This window comes from Micromys minutus (assembly GCF_963924665.1).
Source record: "Micromys minutus genome assembly, chromosome: 8".
Classification (NCBI taxonomy): Eukaryota; Metazoa; Chordata; class Mammalia; order Rodentia; family Muridae; genus Micromys; species Micromys minutus.
This window is the reverse complement of record NC_137977.1, coordinates 68320824-68337901: the sequence shown is the minus strand read 5'-3', so window position 1 is coordinate 68337901 and position 17078 is coordinate 68320824. Positions and strand designations below refer to the sequence as shown.

Sequence of the window (17078 nt, the reverse complement as noted above, 5' to 3'; positions counted from 1 at the left end):
AGCTCCAAGGATTTAGGCTCAGTGAGAAAATATCAGACACTCTGAAACTACCAAATCAATTTGGAGCCCCTCACACCCTCCATAGTATAGAATAGAGATTTTGGACATCATAGCATCATCTCTGAGGGCTAGGCCCCTGCATTCCCCTTGTTCTCCTCTGGGCTCACAGCCAGGATATCAAGAGTCTGATGCCACCTCCTTCTTCCTAGCACCTTGTCCCCTTCTCTATTAGTCCTTTCAGAGATGTGCGCACCAAGAAAACAGTCTGCCATCAATCACCTTACATGCCTATGTTACTTAAACATTGAACTGTCTCTCAGGGTCCGTGTAGGTGATCTCTGTGTCTAGTGAGGAGTTAAAAGCTTTATCCAGCAATAGTGAAATGGCCGGTATTCAGCAGCGTTTCCTGGGGGAACTGCTGTAGGTGGAAACAGTTCCACCCTTATGGATATTTACAGCATAGTTTCCCCACAGCAGGAACCCGGTCCCTGGGAAATGCACTGTGTGGTTTAGAAAAGGAGACAGTTGTCTACCACACTGCTGACCTGATGGAGTATGGAGGCTCTTCACGACCTAGAGGAAGTCAAGTTGTTTCTGCCCTTGTCACGTTCTGGAATCTGGGTCAAAGCAAATGATGCCATAAGGTTCAGATGGCTGTGAGCTAGTTAGGATCCAGGACAGACGGCTGCAGCTTCTGTCTCAGTGACTACACCGGGAGTGCTCAGGCTTCGGGCCTTCCGGAGAAGTTGGTGCATCAGGGCTGGTATGATGCCTGCTGTGTGTCTGCCCTCAGTTCCTTCTGCTGTGCAGCTCTCCTGTCAGGTTCCTGTCAGGGACCTTGACCTCTGCACCACCTCCTGCTGGAGCAGCCTGTGGGAAGAGTAGAAAGGAGAGGGCAGGAAGGTCTCCTTCCTTGGGCAAAAGTTGGGACCAGGTTGCATTTAGTTCTCCAGAGTAGTCACTTGGCCACCCCTAACTGCATGAAAGGCAGAAAATGGGTCTCTGAGTATGGGGCAGGAAAAATGGGTCAGCAGTTAAGAGCACTTGCTGCTCATCTAGAGGAACAGAGTTCAATTCCTAGTACCCACGTCAGGCAGCTCACAATTGCCTGTATCCCAGCTCGAGCAGATCCAACACCTTCTTCTGGCCTCTGCAGCCACCTGTGCACACACACACACACACACACACCACACACACACATACCACACTCAAACAGACACACATACACATACCACACACACATACACACATACCACACACACAGACACACATACCACACACACACACACATACCACACACACACACACATACCACACACACACACAAACACACACACACACACACATACCACACACACGGCTGGGTATTGTGGCACACCTTTAATCTCTTCACTCAGGAGGCAGAGGTAGGTGTTTTGTGAGTTTGAAACCAGTCAGGATCACACAATGAGAGCCTGGGACAAAATTCTAACAAGTTTATTTTTTCTACCATAGCTTATGTATCTCAGAAAAATCTTCCAAGCAGTATAAAATTACAAGGTGATTATGTTCTAGTTTTCTTCTAGTGAATGATTATGAAAAAAAAAAAAAACCAGTATGTTCCTCAATACCTTTATAAGAATAACATTACAGGTAAAGTATTCACAATAATATGGGCAATTGTAACCAAGCAACTAGTTATAGATTAACAAAATATAAGCAGGCAAGATAGCTTCTCAGCCTGTTTCTCCTACTGACAGGCAGAATTTATCTTTAAAAACTCATCTTGTAAGAATCTTAAAAGAATCACAACTCTAAACTTTTATATAAAAATCAGTCATAGCTATTTTTTTAAATCCTCAGAAATATTTGCTCATTAGTAATTTTTATTAAACCATATCAGGAAGCAGAGGGCATAAAGTGGATATGAGAATTCAATCATCATGAGTCCAGCCTCAGTGAGAATCAGCTGGTGCAGCCATTGTTCTAGTTCTCTGGCCTTAAAAGGTCTCCGGCTTAACTACAAGAATGTGCCTTTCTCAATTTCAAATTGTTCCCTAAGATCTTCTGCATCAGAGCCAGTAGCAAAACTCATTGTAACCTAGCTTCACTAACAATTTTAGTTTTTTTCAAATGCTCTTTAAGGGTGGTGGTCATTGTTTGCCATCTACGTCTCTAAATCCTTTTCTACGATGGTTATGCTGGAGCAGTAATGCCCGCAAGAGATCAGGCACTGCTGTTGTGAGAGCCAGAGATACTGTCCAGTGAGGAGCTGGAGCACCCTTAGTGTTTTCATACGATTCTTCAATTAAGAGGGACGTGAAAGCAACAAGCTGAGCAGAACTCCACAAGAGCATGAAGCCCTCAAAACACATGGTCCTAGGAGCAATGGCTCTCCAAGGCACACCCACCATGACTGTGCTAACCAGTGGGCCACATTCCATGAGCTCCAAAGTCATTTACCATTCCTCCTGAATGGCCTTTGGTAGAGACCGGCATGTAGATATTTCTCTGTTTCACCTCCAGATGAAGTAGAATAAGACAGAAAAGACCAACTATTAGATACTGATTTACTGATTGATTTAGTGACTTAATATACAGTGTATACCAACCATTTGCCAAGCATGGCTTCACTTGCTACCTGGAACAGAAACACTATTGTCCTTAACAACATGCCCACTGCCGTGTAGGCTTCTGTAAAATCTTGCTAGCTTGCCTGCCACACCTTGTGGTGTTAGAGTATAAAATGCTAATACAAACTAGACCTGGCACTGAGACCTTTCAGGAGCTGTCCTGGCTTTGGCTTTGGTCTCCTAGTGACTCCTCTCTTCCACTCCCATTGGTGTTAGAGAGCTTATTCCAGAGAGAGTCCTGTGTCACATGGAATATATATAAGCAGTTTTTACCCAGCTCAACACTTTATCCTTTAGGCCAAAATACCAAACAGGAAGCAGGTCTAGGTCGACCAGTTGGCCCTGGTCCTAGTGACAGGTTTTAGAATTTGAATTCCCAGTGTCAGGGCTTTAAATACGGGCAATTCCTAGTCCTAAAGACAGTGGACATACAGGTCAAACATAATCCTCTTGAGGTAAGCTGCCCTTCCTATCTTCAGTCTAACTTGCTGTACTTGGGAAAGTCCTCACAGGGAGATAGACAGCACTCTGTGTTTGAGCCTGGTGCAGGGCCAGGTTATGAGGACATCACCTTCGTTTGTGAGTACCAACCAAGATTCCCTATCCACTGTTTAAACCCCACTCTAAAATGAAACAACTGATGGCACCTTAACATTTTAATGAAAAATGCACTTGAAACCACACTCATGTTTCTGCTGAACAGCAGAAGCTGCAGCTTGACTAGACTGTGAGTCTCAGGAAGGCACAGCATGAAGGAGAGAGGCTCCTCCTGTCTGTCCTGAGTCAGACTAAACAAACCACAGCCTGCCTAGCTGGGATATAAGCCACACAGGCCTGATTAGGGCTCCACTGCACGTGGTACTCCATCAACTCCAGCTCTCTGGGTTATATTGTTTGGAACATGAGCCACCAGTGTGAACCCTGGACCTAAATTGGCACCTTTTAAACCAGGAGGAAGCTAGTTCTTCTAGACAGAATAGTTAGAGAAAAGAGAACACCTGTTACTCAAGAGGTGCCCACAAGAGGAAATTCCAATGTGTATAAATATGGGGCAGAGAAACCCTGTGCTCCCAACGCAATATAAAAGGCCTGGCTGACACCCTGTCCCAAAAGGCAGACTGACAGGCAAGCGGTGGTGGTGCTTGGAAGGCAGAGGCAGGCAGATCTCTGTGAGTTAGGGACCAGCCTGCTCTACAGAGCAAGTTTCAGAACAGCCAGGGCTATACAGAGAAACCCTGTCTTAAAAAAAAAAAAAAAAAAAAAAAAAAAAAAAAAAAAAAAAGGCAGACTGACAAAGAAAACACCAGCCAAACACAAAACTCAGAGAAAGGGCTGGTAGGTTGATGATACCTACACACTTCATGTGTGCTTTATGTGTGTGTTTGTGTGTGTGTGTGTGTGAGAGAGAGAGAGAGAGAGGGAGAGAGAGAGAGAGAGAGAGAGAGAGAGAGAGAGAAAGAGAGAGAGAGAGGCAGAGGAGGAACAAATGGAGCCTGGGGAAGAAACTGGAAGAGAGTAGGTGCTGTTTAAAAGAAAGCAAAGAGCTGGGAAGCACACAAAATAGCCTGAGGTGAAGTTCCCCTGGGTTCTGAGCCTTTTGTTTTCAGCCTCATCCTTTCCCTTTGTTGGTAGACTTCAGGATAGTTGCTCATTCTTGTCTACACAGGGAAGTTCACCAAAAGGCCCTATCTTCATTTTAAAGAGGAGGAGGACCAGAGGAATCTCAAGAGTGGGGAGGTAGGAGGATGGCTGTAGAGACGAGGTTCTGAGTTGTTCTCCATCAGAGCGCCACACTCAGGGTCTGTCATCTGGGCCACCAAAAGAGCAAAGCCAAACAATAAGTGTCACATAGCATAAACTGCATGGGGAGTTGCTAAAAACTGGCACTTCTGTTCACAGTTAGTAGAACATGTTTCTGTCTTAGTCAGGGTTTCTCTTCCTGCACAAACATCATGACCAGGAAGCAAGTTGGGGAGGAAAGGGTTTATTCAGCTTACACTTCCACATTGCTGTTCATCACCACAGGAAGTCAGGACTGGAACTCAAGCAGGTCAGGAAGCAGGAGCTGATGCAGAGGCCATGGAGGGATGTCACTTACTGGCTTGCTTCTCCTGGCTTTCTCAGCCTGCTTTCTTATAGAACCCAGGTCTACCAGCCCAGGGATGGCTCCACCCACAGTGGGCTGGGCCAGGGATGGCTCCACCCACAGTGGGCTGGGCCAGGGATGGCTCCACCCACAATGGGCTGGGCCCTCTCCCCTTGATCACTAGTTGAGAAAATGCCTTACAGATGGATCTCATGGAGGCGTTTCCTCAACTGAGGCTCCTTTCTCTGTGATAACTTCAGCTGTGCTAAGTTTACACAAAACCAGCCAGTACCTATGTCGAGGTGCGCAAACAAAAATGTCTGAAATCTTTAAAGAAAAATGAAGGAACACCGCCCCCATGCAGGAACCAGGACTTAATACTTCATCAGGTGTAGTGAATTAATCAGGTTGGCGGGTTAGACACCTGCAATCCTATCGCTCAGGGGTTTCCACGGCAGGAATCCAAGGCCAGCCTGAGTTATACCACTGTCTCAAGCCACTCGGCAAACAAACAATGGGTGGGGATGGAAAACAGTTAGTGAGAGATTTTCAACATGAAAACAGCTGAAGAAGCAGCGACGTGGGGAAGGGTTGTTGGAAATGATTGTTCCAACTGTCACACAGAGACTTGAACCAAACCAAAGTAACTCATGCGGAGAGCGTTCCGAACAGGACGAGCAAGCGCACCAGGTGAGAAGTTCACTTAGCCTCTGTGCCAGCAGATGGGTGGAGCTCAACATCATAATCTGTACCAGAGAATCAAGTTTCGGGATTGGGTGACCGCACTGGCAGGCTAGCCGTCGTGGTTAGAAGATGCTGTTTCTCACAGTCCCTTCCACTTTGTCATACATTTTCACTCTTTTCTTTAAATTCTGACAGCCTGTGCTGACATTCATGCTCCGAAGTCTCCGGAACAATGTTTGGTGAGGTGGGGGTGGTTCTGGTGAGCAGCTGGGTGGGGCGCCTAACACAAGGAGTTACATAACACGAAAACAGGATCAAACCAGACTACAGTAAGGTCTGTTAGAACTGAAGTCTTCCCTCCTTTCTGTTTCCAACCCCCTGGTCCATAAGGCTAGCAAAGGAGTCATGTATCCTCAGAGTCTAAGCTAATTAGCCTAGAGCAGTATAGCCATGAAGGGCTGCGTGTGACTGTTCCTCTGAGGGCTGTACTGTTAGTGGGGAAGGTAGCATTGCCCTCCTAATGTTGCACAAACTCTGCTTTTCCCTTCTGGAGTCATTCACCTCCCTGAGCCATCTTACAGACCAAGTCTCATCATGAGCTACTTCCTTTACTGCTTCCTCGTGTAGTTGACAGACCGTTGTTGATCGTAGTAAAACTGTTTGATCCAATCTACATTTATCTTGATAGTGGACCACTAGAACAGTCCTAACTCAATGCCAGCAGCTACCTGGTTCAGAGCCATGAATTAATTAAGAAGGCTCTTAGGTACCTCAATAGCATCTAAGTGGACATGGGGATTGAATGGCACCTCCCCAAATCTAGATGTAACACCATAACAATATCAGAGTCTATCTAGAGTCTGTTTGGTGGCAGATGGACCAGAGATGATGTCTGCTGGGGGCCAGGTACACAGGAAGAGGGGATGGAGGGCATCCTGCAGGCTGATTTGCAGCCAGCACACTTCTTTATTTATACAGAACTCAGTGGGCAGAGATAGATTCATGTTGTTCCAAAATATTGATCATTTTTTTTTGGTCCCAAGACATGTGTTTTAATTTCTTCTTGGTCATAAACTTAGTCATTATTGATAAACAGTGACAGAACAAAGTTATCTTTCACAATCATTTTCCTCATCAACCCAACTTTTTTAAGAATCTTATGGTTTCAAGGGCACTAGACAGGAAAAAATATCTAGACAGCCTGGGCAGGTTGCCATATCCCAAGCAGTGAATTATCAACTTTTAATGGCCAGAGTGTTCATGGCCATTGGGCCCAAGAAGGATCTTTAGGCCCAATTGCTGCACTTGTTACTCAATGTCTGCCATGACAGAATGTTTCTATTCTATAACCTTGTAGAATTTATTCATATGTCTAGTCCTGATCATACGACACCACAGTGGCCCCACCTGAGCTAACTTTTCAAAGAAAGAAGGAAGGCATCTTAATACTTCATTCTTTTATCATTTTTCCAAACCATTCTTTATCCATCAGCATAAGTCCCTGTATTGGGCAGAGATAATTTCAGGCAATCTGCCTTTGTTGCTATGTATTTTCTGTGAGGGGCAAACCATATGCAGTCCCCAGTCTTATATGCCACATAATCACCGGAGCACACCGAAGAAGACTGTAATCGGATCTGCCTTGCTTACCTTTTTATGTTTGCTTTGTTCTGATTCTCTTGCTCCTGAGTGAGTTTTCTTTAGAGCTTGATTCATCTCTTTCATTTCACCTGAGGAAGGAGAGCACCAAGGGTGTGATAGTCCCAGTGACTTCCCAGAGCCATCATGAGTCCCCTGAGAATCTTAGCTGCAAAATGGCTTTGGTTATCTAAATCTCTATTTTCAATTAGACTATTTCTAACTGCACTTTACCAATATTAGAAGCAGCAGCACTTGGCAATAGAATAGCTTCAGCCTGATTAATTAATTGGTCACTATAAGTAAACTACATCTAAAAAAATACCAGCTACCTTGAGCGTATCTGTGTAACCAAATTGGAAGCCCTGGAAGGGTCTTTCTCGGGGGTTTTCTCTCCCATGCATTGTTTCCTTAGGGCTTGTCTGTTAACCCTTTTAGACACAGGACAACTCTGTAATTTGTTTGCTTCCTGTATAGAGAGTTCTATGCATCTGTAAAGCTTCAGGGACAGTGTCACACACAGCCCATGGACCCCAGGGACTCCCTTGGTGGAGCTGACTTAGGATTTCTGTCATTGTAGTTCTTGAAGGCAGGAGTCATCTCTCTTAGATGACTTTTAAAAATCCCCAGCTTCCCTAATTGGTCATCCCTTGGGGTGAGAGTGAGAGAGACACGCTGGGTGAGGAGAAGGCAGGAACTGCATAGGGCATAGATACCTTTGCCTGCAGACCTGCTTCTTTTGCTGCCTTGTCTAAGATTGCAGCGGACTGTCTTGTTGATGCTCTGGAACATATACCGTCACAATCAGTCAGTCTTTCTTTCTTTCTCCATTTCCTCCCTTCCTTTCTTGTTTGTTTTGAGACAGGATTTTTCTACATAACCCTGGGTGTCCTGGAACTATGTAGACCATGCTTGACCTGATCTCATTAGGATCTGCCTGTCTTTGCCTACCAAATACTTAGATTAAAAGTGTAGGCTATCTTGCATGGCTTCCCATCAACAACTCTTTAGGTAACATTAAACCATCTAAGATTTCAGATACACAGCTCCATTTTGTTTCTTTATTATTTCTTACATAGTACGTTTTGTCCCTTCTTCTTAATAAAGCCTCTAATCTGCCCACATTTTTTGTTGTTTGTTTTTATTTTTGAGACAGAATTTATCCATATACCCTTGGCTGCCATAAAACTCACTTGGTAGACCAGGCTGGCCTTAAACTCAAGATATCTGCCTGTCTTTGCTTCCCTTGTACTGGAATTTAAGACACGGGGCACCATCGCCTGGCCTGCCAAGATTTTTTTAAATATATATACTAATCTCCAAAGACAATTAGAGTTTGTATAGATGGCTTCTTATTTTTCTTTTGGGTATGTTAGGGTTTGGTGAAGAGCAAACAGTTTGCAAATAATCACAAGTTCTTTAACTGTCTTCAGTTTCTGTTCCTGTGATAAAGCATCACAAGCAAAATCAACTTGGGAAGAAGAACTGTTTTATTTTATAGTTGAAGTCCATTGTGAATATAAGTCAAGGAAGGAAACTGGAGGAATGTTGATTACTTGCTCTTCCTGGCTTGTTATATACCCTAGAACCACCTAACCATGGGCAGAGCCACCCATTAGTTGGGCACCTCCCACACCAATCATTAGTCAAGAAAATGTCCTACAAGCTTACCCACAGATCAATATTATGGAGGCATTTTCTCAATTGAGGTTCCCTTGTCTCAGATGACTCTAGCTTGTATCAAGCTGACAAAGTACCAGCCAGTACACGGTCTATCAGGGAACAACTACTATGCCTTTTCCCCACTGTGACTTGAGAGAACCATCTGTAAAGATTTGGAGTCCTTTTCAGAGAGTTTTCTGAGGTCAGGATGAACTTGGTTAGGTATTCTACTTGATATAGGCAGTGGTGTTCTCAGGGGGTCTGAGTCTCACTTCAGACAAAGAATATGTTGGATTTGAGGGAACTGTTGGTAGTAAGGGTCAAATCACTTCACGAATATTGTGGCTTCATACTTGAGGATTCTAGGGTCAGTCAACCACCCTTGAACCTTTAATATGATTTGATACTGGCACTGTTTGTCAAGGAGCCTGCAAAGGTTAGCTCTCTGCTCTCCTTGGTTAATAGCACAGTGTTTGATGATATAGCTGCTGCTACTGTTTGCCTACATGTGGGTCACTCTGTAGTTACAGGGTCTAGGAGGTCAGAGAAGAAGGCAGCTCATCTCTGGCTCTATGATTGCAAGTTAAGACTCGGTCTTAATTAGGGTTTTATTGCTGTGACAAGACATCATTACCAAGGCAACTCATACAAAGGTAAATATTTAATTGGGTCTGGCTTAAAGTTTCAGAGGTTCAGTCCATTATCATCATAATGGGATGTAAGGCAGCATCCAGGAAGACTTGGTTGGAGGAGCTGAGAGTTCTACATCTTGATCTAAAGGCAACCAGGAAAGGACTCTAAAGCAACTTCAACATTCCGGCTTCTTGTTCCGTTATCTGGTATACACACATGATCTTTTGGGCTCCTCCAAAGGGCTTGGGTCACTACTCTAGGTCTACCCTCTGTAGCATTCTGGGCTCTGGTAAACTCTATTCCACTGCTACTGCTGTTCTTAGTGGTCATCTTGGGGTTTTCTGCTGCAACAAGGTCTCACTAATAGCCTCTCACCAGCTCTCCACATGGTGCCAAGCCTCATATTCTTTGCATAACCCCTTCAGTCATGGGTCATCAACTGCAACCGAGGCTACACCCTCACCTGTGCTCTTCCCTGGCCTCTCACAGTGGCAAAGTTCCCCTGCTCTTCATCACCCCTGTAAGCCTTTGAAACCAATACCACCTGGGTGACTCTTACACAGTACCAAGTCCAGCTAACAACATGAGATACAGCCTTGACTATCTCTAGAACACAGCTTCTTTGTGCTCTCAGAAAACACTGCCCAGAAGATTTCACCTCAGTAATGTTGATATCTACTTAATCACCACTAGTTTCTTAGCTCCTACTAACCACTGAGAGGCCAAACCTACTCCATCTTGGGACTGGACTCCATTAGAGAGAAGGAAAAAAAAAAAAAACCCTGAGAACTTGACCTGAAGCTGAGCCCAAGCTGTACCCAAGTACCAAGAAGGACTCCATGGCTTGTCCTTGGCCCATACCCTAGAGTTACTCCCTAGCCAATCAAGATAAGTCTGATTGTCTCAGATGCACTTTAAGACTGTTTATGATAGTTCATGATCTTGCTTCAGAGCACCCCCTGTCAGCTTACAATAGTCATTCCACTTGACACTTACCAGGCTGGACACTCCCCACTTGCTCCCATTTCCTATAAAACATTGTTCTGATGAATATTCAAGGCTAATTCACCAAACTGTCCTACTACATCAGGGCAGACAGTGAGTAGGCCCAAACTTGATTTTTAATGAAGAGATCCTTGTGTAGTTTCACTGGAGTCAGCTCCTAGGTGGCCTTTTTGAGGCTTGTGAACAAGGCACAACACCAGCATCAACTGTCCCAGTAACCCCTTCTATTCTTGACCCTAATCCCAGAACTACATGGCCGAAGCTGCCAAGTCCTTCTTCTTGCTGGGGCTGGAAAATCCCCAACCCCTTCTATTACATCATCAACAGCTTTCTGTTTTGAATGATTTCATTGACTGACTAAGCTTGTCTTGAAACTGCTTGGCTGTCCTGGAACTTGCTCTGTAGACTGACCATGAACTCAGAGGTCTGCATGTCTCTGTCTCCTGAGTGCCAGGATTAAAGGAGTGTACCCCTACACCTGGACCTAAGTTGGATTTTTTTTGTCATTGTTGTTGTTGTTTGATTTTTAATTTCTTTCACAAGATCTTTAGGAGTTCTAGATTGTAGTTAATTCCATATTTTGTCAAGCTGACAACAGAGAATGCCCATCACATACTCCAAAAGCCATTCCTTTGATTATATTTACAAACAGATGGAAGGGTTTCTCATGTGAGGGTAGTTCTGGTACTGGGCTGCAACAAGATTTCTTCAGCTCTGGGCAACTTGACCTCTCAAGGCCCCATATAATGGGAGTGGCTTTTCTTGTAGGATTTTAAAAATGAGGGTCTTGGATTTTAAAGGCATTGGTCAATCATAGTCTACAATAGTTGATTAGTCCAAAATTTTTCTGAGGTCTGTTTTTTTTTAATAAGACTTATTTTAATTGTTTGAGGGGTTTGCCAAAATCACAGGTATGCTCAGTACCTGCAGAGGTCAGAAGAAGGCATTGGATCCCCTAGAGATAGATGGACATATGGATGGTCCTGGGCACATGCAACTACATTGGTGCTGAGAACCAAACCCAGGTCCTCTGCAAGAGCCACATGTGCTCTTAACCTCTGAGCCATCTCTCTAGAACCATCTAAGGACCCCCAAATTTTGTTTGTAAAGCGAAGTTACAAGTTAGTAATTTCCTCTGTTCAATTAGCCCAAACTTCATTTTCTCTTGATAATTAAATGTCCTAAACATGGGAATTCATTTTCAATGAATTGTAATTTTTCTCTGAAGACCTTTAGGCCCTGTTGTCCCTGTGTTCATTCCTCTTGGGATGTCTCTGACAGCAAGAGGTCATCTACATACAGAACCAGGTTTACTGGGAGGAGCCTCTCCTCCTCCTCTGGTTTTGATGTTACTTTATTTTGTTTGGGAAAGAATCTTACCATGTAGCCCAGGCTAGTCTAAAACAGACTATACAGACTAGGATGGCTCAAACTCACAGAGTTCCCCAAAAGCCCTGTTTTAAAGAGCTGTTCCAAAATGTGTCCCAATAAGATCAGTCTGTTGGTGTTGCTTGTTTCCTATCCATTTGAAGACACCCCCTCCACACACTCGAAGGTGAAGATGTCCTGACTATCCTCAGCCAAAGGAAAAGCCCCAGTGGCTCTTTCAGGTCAACAACACTGAAGCAATGATGATGGTAGAACATGGGGATTGGGAGACATGGGGTGTTGGCCGTGGACTGTCTTAGTTTCCTGCCCAAAGGTACAATTGGTGGAAACCATCACACATTCTCACTGTTAAGCCTTAATTCTCGCTGGCAAGTTAGACAGAGGCCTACAGGTCTTGAGGAGGCCATGTCATGCCAAACCATCACTAATGGTGTTGATCCTCGTCTCCCTCTAAGCATATGGGACACTGTCCTCATCTAACGCCCATCCCCACAGATTGCAGGAATCTTTAATATAGATTAATATAGATTGCAGGAATCTTTAAATCCCCTTTATTTCTAACTTTGTGTTAGACCTCAAGAAAGGTACCTTTTTCTGCTTGCAGACTAGAAAGGCACCAGGTAATGTCTCCTCTCCTGCCAGCAATGGCAGATACAGTTGCCCCTGCTTCAGTGACTTGCGCCGGCTGACCTGAAACTACAAGGAGTTCAGAACTTGACATCAGGCCCTCCGGCACACTTAGCTTCTGGTGGTTTCTGGCACATTAAAGCTTCACCTTGAAAGGTTACTTAGAGTTCTCCAAGCTGTGTCCCCTTTGTCAGTCTCCAAGTCAGTATTGTGTGGGCCTTGCCTTCAGCAATGGGGATGAATCTAAGTCAAACTTGGCCCCAGCCAAAGCTATCAGGCCAAACTGGCTGATGAGACTACAGTAGATAATGGTGCAGAAGTTTAGTTCTAGTGGCTTTGCTGTGCATGCATGACAGTGACAGACTTACCAAGGGAATAAGGGCGGGGCTCAGTCAGAAGTGAGAAGGTCTGTGCTCTCATAACAGTACTGCACTGCACTGTGGTTGAGCAGACGGGCAAGGCTAGGAGAAAGAGTCCTACCTGGGGAGCTGAAAGGTTGGGGATCCTTTCATCTTTTTAGCAGTAAGGGATGGGGTACTGTTATCTCAGGGCCTGTTTATGTGTGTGTCTCTATCTGAGGGTACAGAGGTCTCACTGTCTTGCTAAGTAGTACATTTTATACAGCTGTTGTCTTTCTAGAGTCTGTCCTTTCTGGGTCAAAGTCTAAATACTTGTGTAAGATATCACAAATCCCTGGGTCAGGACTTTTAGGTCAGCTTGTAGGGATGTTTGATTATATCTGCCTATACATTTCTAGGGAGCTTTGCTCCTTAGACCTGCTGCCTTCATCTTGAGGTAGGGTGGCTCATTGAAGGAGGCCCCGCCTTAACTGCCCCCTGCGTCCCTGCCACTCCTCTCTGCAGGGATCCTTGGACCCTGTTCTGCCAGTATGGGATTAACACAGCCCAGAAAAACCTGAAGGTTTGTTTTCTTCCTTTGTATTTTTTTTAAGCCAATCACCGTGAAAAAACCGGGTTAATAAACACACATTTCCCCAGTCAATAAATGTATTGAAGTGGAAGCAGGGCTGAGCAGGCTTCTCCACACAGGAACGTTGGAACAGCAGGACACTTGGTAAGTAAAGATTTGGGTGCCTAAATTGGTGCTGTTGTAGACAACCTCTGGCAAACAGGGAAATGAAGGGTCTCAGGTGCAGGTTCAAGAGACACTAAGCAGGACTGTTGGGCAAACAAGTTTCTAAGAAGTCACTAATGCCATGAGCAGACAGCAGTGGGGGAGCTCTGGGTATAGTTCTGGCCTCAGCACCACAGATAGTGCAGGCTCTGAGGAGAATTAAGCCCTTGTAGCAAAGGTAGAGTCCATTCTTATAGCTCCAAGAGAGTAGGAGAAAACTTTGCACCGTGAGCCTACAGCCAGGTTCCCTGGATCCCCAGCAGGTATCAGGCAACTTAGCTGGGCAACAGGATATATGACCACCAATAGCCTTATGATCTAAACTCACTTCCCCAGATGAAAAATCCTGGCACCTGGAAGTCTGTTAGCTCAGGCTTCCCAGACCAATAGGGTGCCTGTCTGTGGGGGAGGGGCTGCTGCAGACACCGTGGCCTGGAGCGGTGGTGTAACATACATGCCTAGCTTTTCTGCTCATATTAAAAGAAATGAGGGAATGGTTTTATAGAGGGAGGGGGCAAAGGTTAGTGAGTATCAGTGCAGAGACAGCAGCACCATCATCCCCCCTGCGGACCCTTCATTGTCTCGGACAACTTGTGGGGTAGCAGGTTCAGTTCCAGCTCCCTGCTCTTGGATATTTGTGTTGCAAGTGGATTGTCATTGGTAATGGTGGCTCTGGTCAAGGTGGTTCAGGGTCGGCTGAGCACACTTGTTGAGTAGCCTGAAGGAAGAGGACAAAGAAGGACAATCCGATGCCATGTGGGGTAGGAAGTCTGGGCAGCAGCGTCTAACGATTTAGATGCTTTATGACTCCATCCAATGTCTCAGAAGGCTGGTTAGATCCTCCAAACTGGGCCCCTTTGTTCCACCCTTGATTGTGGAAATGCATTCAGTCTAAACTTAGTTTCAGTGTCAGCTTTGGGTCATATTGACTGATCAGACCACAATACTGGATGGTATAGAAACTTGTGGTCCTGTGACTTTGCCACATGGTAAAGCTAAGACGATTTTGAGGATCTGCTCCTTAAGGAAGGTGGGCAGCATGGCAGGGCATAGCTGAGGATGCCCTAGGAGGAGTTTAAAGTATCTGAAGCTAAGACTGGGACACTGGAACCTTTGTTCCAAATACACTGCAACCAGCACTAGTAAGCTAGAGACAGTCATCTAAAGAAGCAGAGACCAGGCCTTTGTTCCAGAGCCCTCACTGTCCAGTCTCCTTCCTGCTCAGCTCTTCCTTCTGCAAACACAAAAGCCAAGAGTAGAATGGTTTGAGGTCCAGCATGGCTATAACACACACACACACACACACACACACACACACACACACACATAGAACTTTGGTTCCTGGTGGCTTCATGCAACTATGAAATCCCAGTTCTTGTACCAAAAGATATGAGAGCTGTTTGTTTCTCTTCTGTGGTCTTTTTCTTTACCCCAAATTCTCTTCTTTCTCCTCCTCCTCTTCCTCCTCTTCCCCCTCCTCTTTTTTCTCCTCCTCCTCTTCTTCCTCCTCCTTCTCTTTTTCCTCCTTCTGTATTTAAAAACAGGGTCTAACTATGAAGCCCTGGTTGTCTTGGAACTATAGACCAGGTTGGCCTCAAACTCAGAGAGATCCATCTGCCTCTGCCTCTGAAGTGCTGGGATTAAAGATGTGTACCACCATGTCCAGCCTCTTTTCTTTTTAAAAGTAACCTCACGTATCTTTTTTTTTTTTTTTTTTTTTTTTTTTTGAAGGAAATGGGTTCCTGAGCCTCCACCCTGCCGGAGGCCTATGGGTAGCTGCTGGCTTCTGAAGAAGAAGCATTTTTCTTTAAGTTTGTGGTCCCTGGTAGGTCTACTATGATCCCACAACTAGGAGTATAGGAGCAACACAAGTTTACTGGACGGAATACTTAGAGAGAAAAAAAGACACAATTGGGGGAGGTGAGTGTTTGGGAAGAATTAGGGGGAGGGCTAGGAATGAACATGATTAAATTACATAAATTACACAAATTCTCAAAGAATTAATAAAAAAACATTTGAATTAAAACTTTCTTAGTAACGGCTGGATGAGAAATACATTCAAATGTTAACTTAGACAATGGCTTGCCAAGGATCTTTCCATCCAAGATTGGAGATGCAGCTTGATGATGTAACATTTGTACAAAGCCCTGGTCAATCCCCAGAACTGAAGGGGAAAGATACCAGCATTTTATAGCCCTAAAGAGCCCAACGGGAGTTCTCCTTGGTACTTGAGCTCCCCCCTTCCCGGCTTTTTTTTTTTTTTTTTTTTTTTCTCTAAGTTTGTGAGAGGCTACCGTGGTTGTTTCCCACGCCATCCATTTGCCCCTTGGCATTAGGATGTAGCTAAACCAGCAGTGTCTGGATTGAGGCAGAAGACAGGAACAGGCCAGCAGCGCCACCTGCTGGCCAAAAGTGATTCCATCAAGAGCAAAGCTCAACCTCTCCTTAGATATACTCAGTGATAGTAATACTGGTATGTGGATGACTAGTACTTTATGTCTCTGTATTAATGCATAGAGCTTACAATTTAGCCAGGTAAAGCTTGCAGTTCGACTACTTGTTTTTGGTTTGGGGTTTTTGTTTTATTTTTAGTATATGCACAGGGTTGAATCACTATTGCCACATCCCTTCTAGAACATTCTTACTGAGAGGAAACTACTTCCTCATTGACAGTCACTGCCTGTCACCCCGGTAACTATTCCCTGGCTCCTGGCTCTGTGTATCTGTCTTATTTTGCTCTTTTATATAAAGGGAAACATTCAACACGTAGTCCTTTATGTTTATCTATGTCTCGCAGCCTATATTGTCAAAGCAAGTGCTCACCCACTAAACTATCCTCAGTCCCACCAATACCCTTTATGACCAAGTACTTTATCATGTTCAACAGCCAGATAACATTTCTCTGGGATACATAGCTGTTGTTTATCCAGTCATCTGGTGAGGGCCTTTTGGTCTGGTTCTGCCTTTTGGCTACTATAAATAATAACACTGCTGTAACCATATTTTTTCAAGTTATTTTTTTGTGTAACATTTTTATTTCTCTTGAGTATATGACTCAGAGTAGAATTGTTAGGTTATATAGGAACATGTTTAATTATGTGCAGAAGAGTCAGACTGCTTTGCTTTTATGGTTTCTTGTTGTTTAGTTTAGTTTAGTTTGCTTGCTTGTGTTTTGGACATGAAGTCTCAGTTTTGTAGCTCTCGCTGTCCTGGAATTACCACCACATCAGGCTAGACTGCTCTTTCAAAGGGTGGGATCATTGTATTATTTGTTTGTATGTTTATTTATTTACTAGGAACAGGACATGGGCAGTACAGTGTGTGCACATGCATGTGTGTGTGCATGTGTGCACGCGTGTACATGTGTGTAGGTCAGAGGACTTGGACTGGTTTTTCCCACTGTGTGGGTCCAGGGACTGGAACTGAGGTTGTCAGCCTCAGTGGTGAGAAGTGTCTTTGCTCAATGAGCCATCCTGCTAGCCCAGCAGGTTTTGCCATCAGCATACGAAGGTCCCAGTTCCTCTCTCCCTGCACTAATGCTCACTATCCAACTTTGATTTTTAGTCACTCTACACCGAGTTGTGGGTTTGCTTTTTCCTTAGTGGCAA

General features: G+C 44.6%; 1 protein-coding gene across 1 annotated transcript in view; it reads left to right on the top strand.

Moving 5' to 3' along the window:
- Positions 1 to 5348: 5348 nt before the first annotated feature.
- The window catches only part of CNDP1 (carnosine dipeptidase 1), a gene marked incomplete at its 5' end in the record, with an annotated part of 41383 nt that continues 29653 nt past the window's right edge, over positions 5349 to 17078 (top strand). Inside the window, one exon of the mRNA XM_080920125.1 lies at positions 5349 to 5388. Coding sequence (XP_080776251.1) covers positions 5349 to 5388 — 40 coding nt within the window. The remainder of the gene's footprint in view (positions 5389 to 17078) is intronic.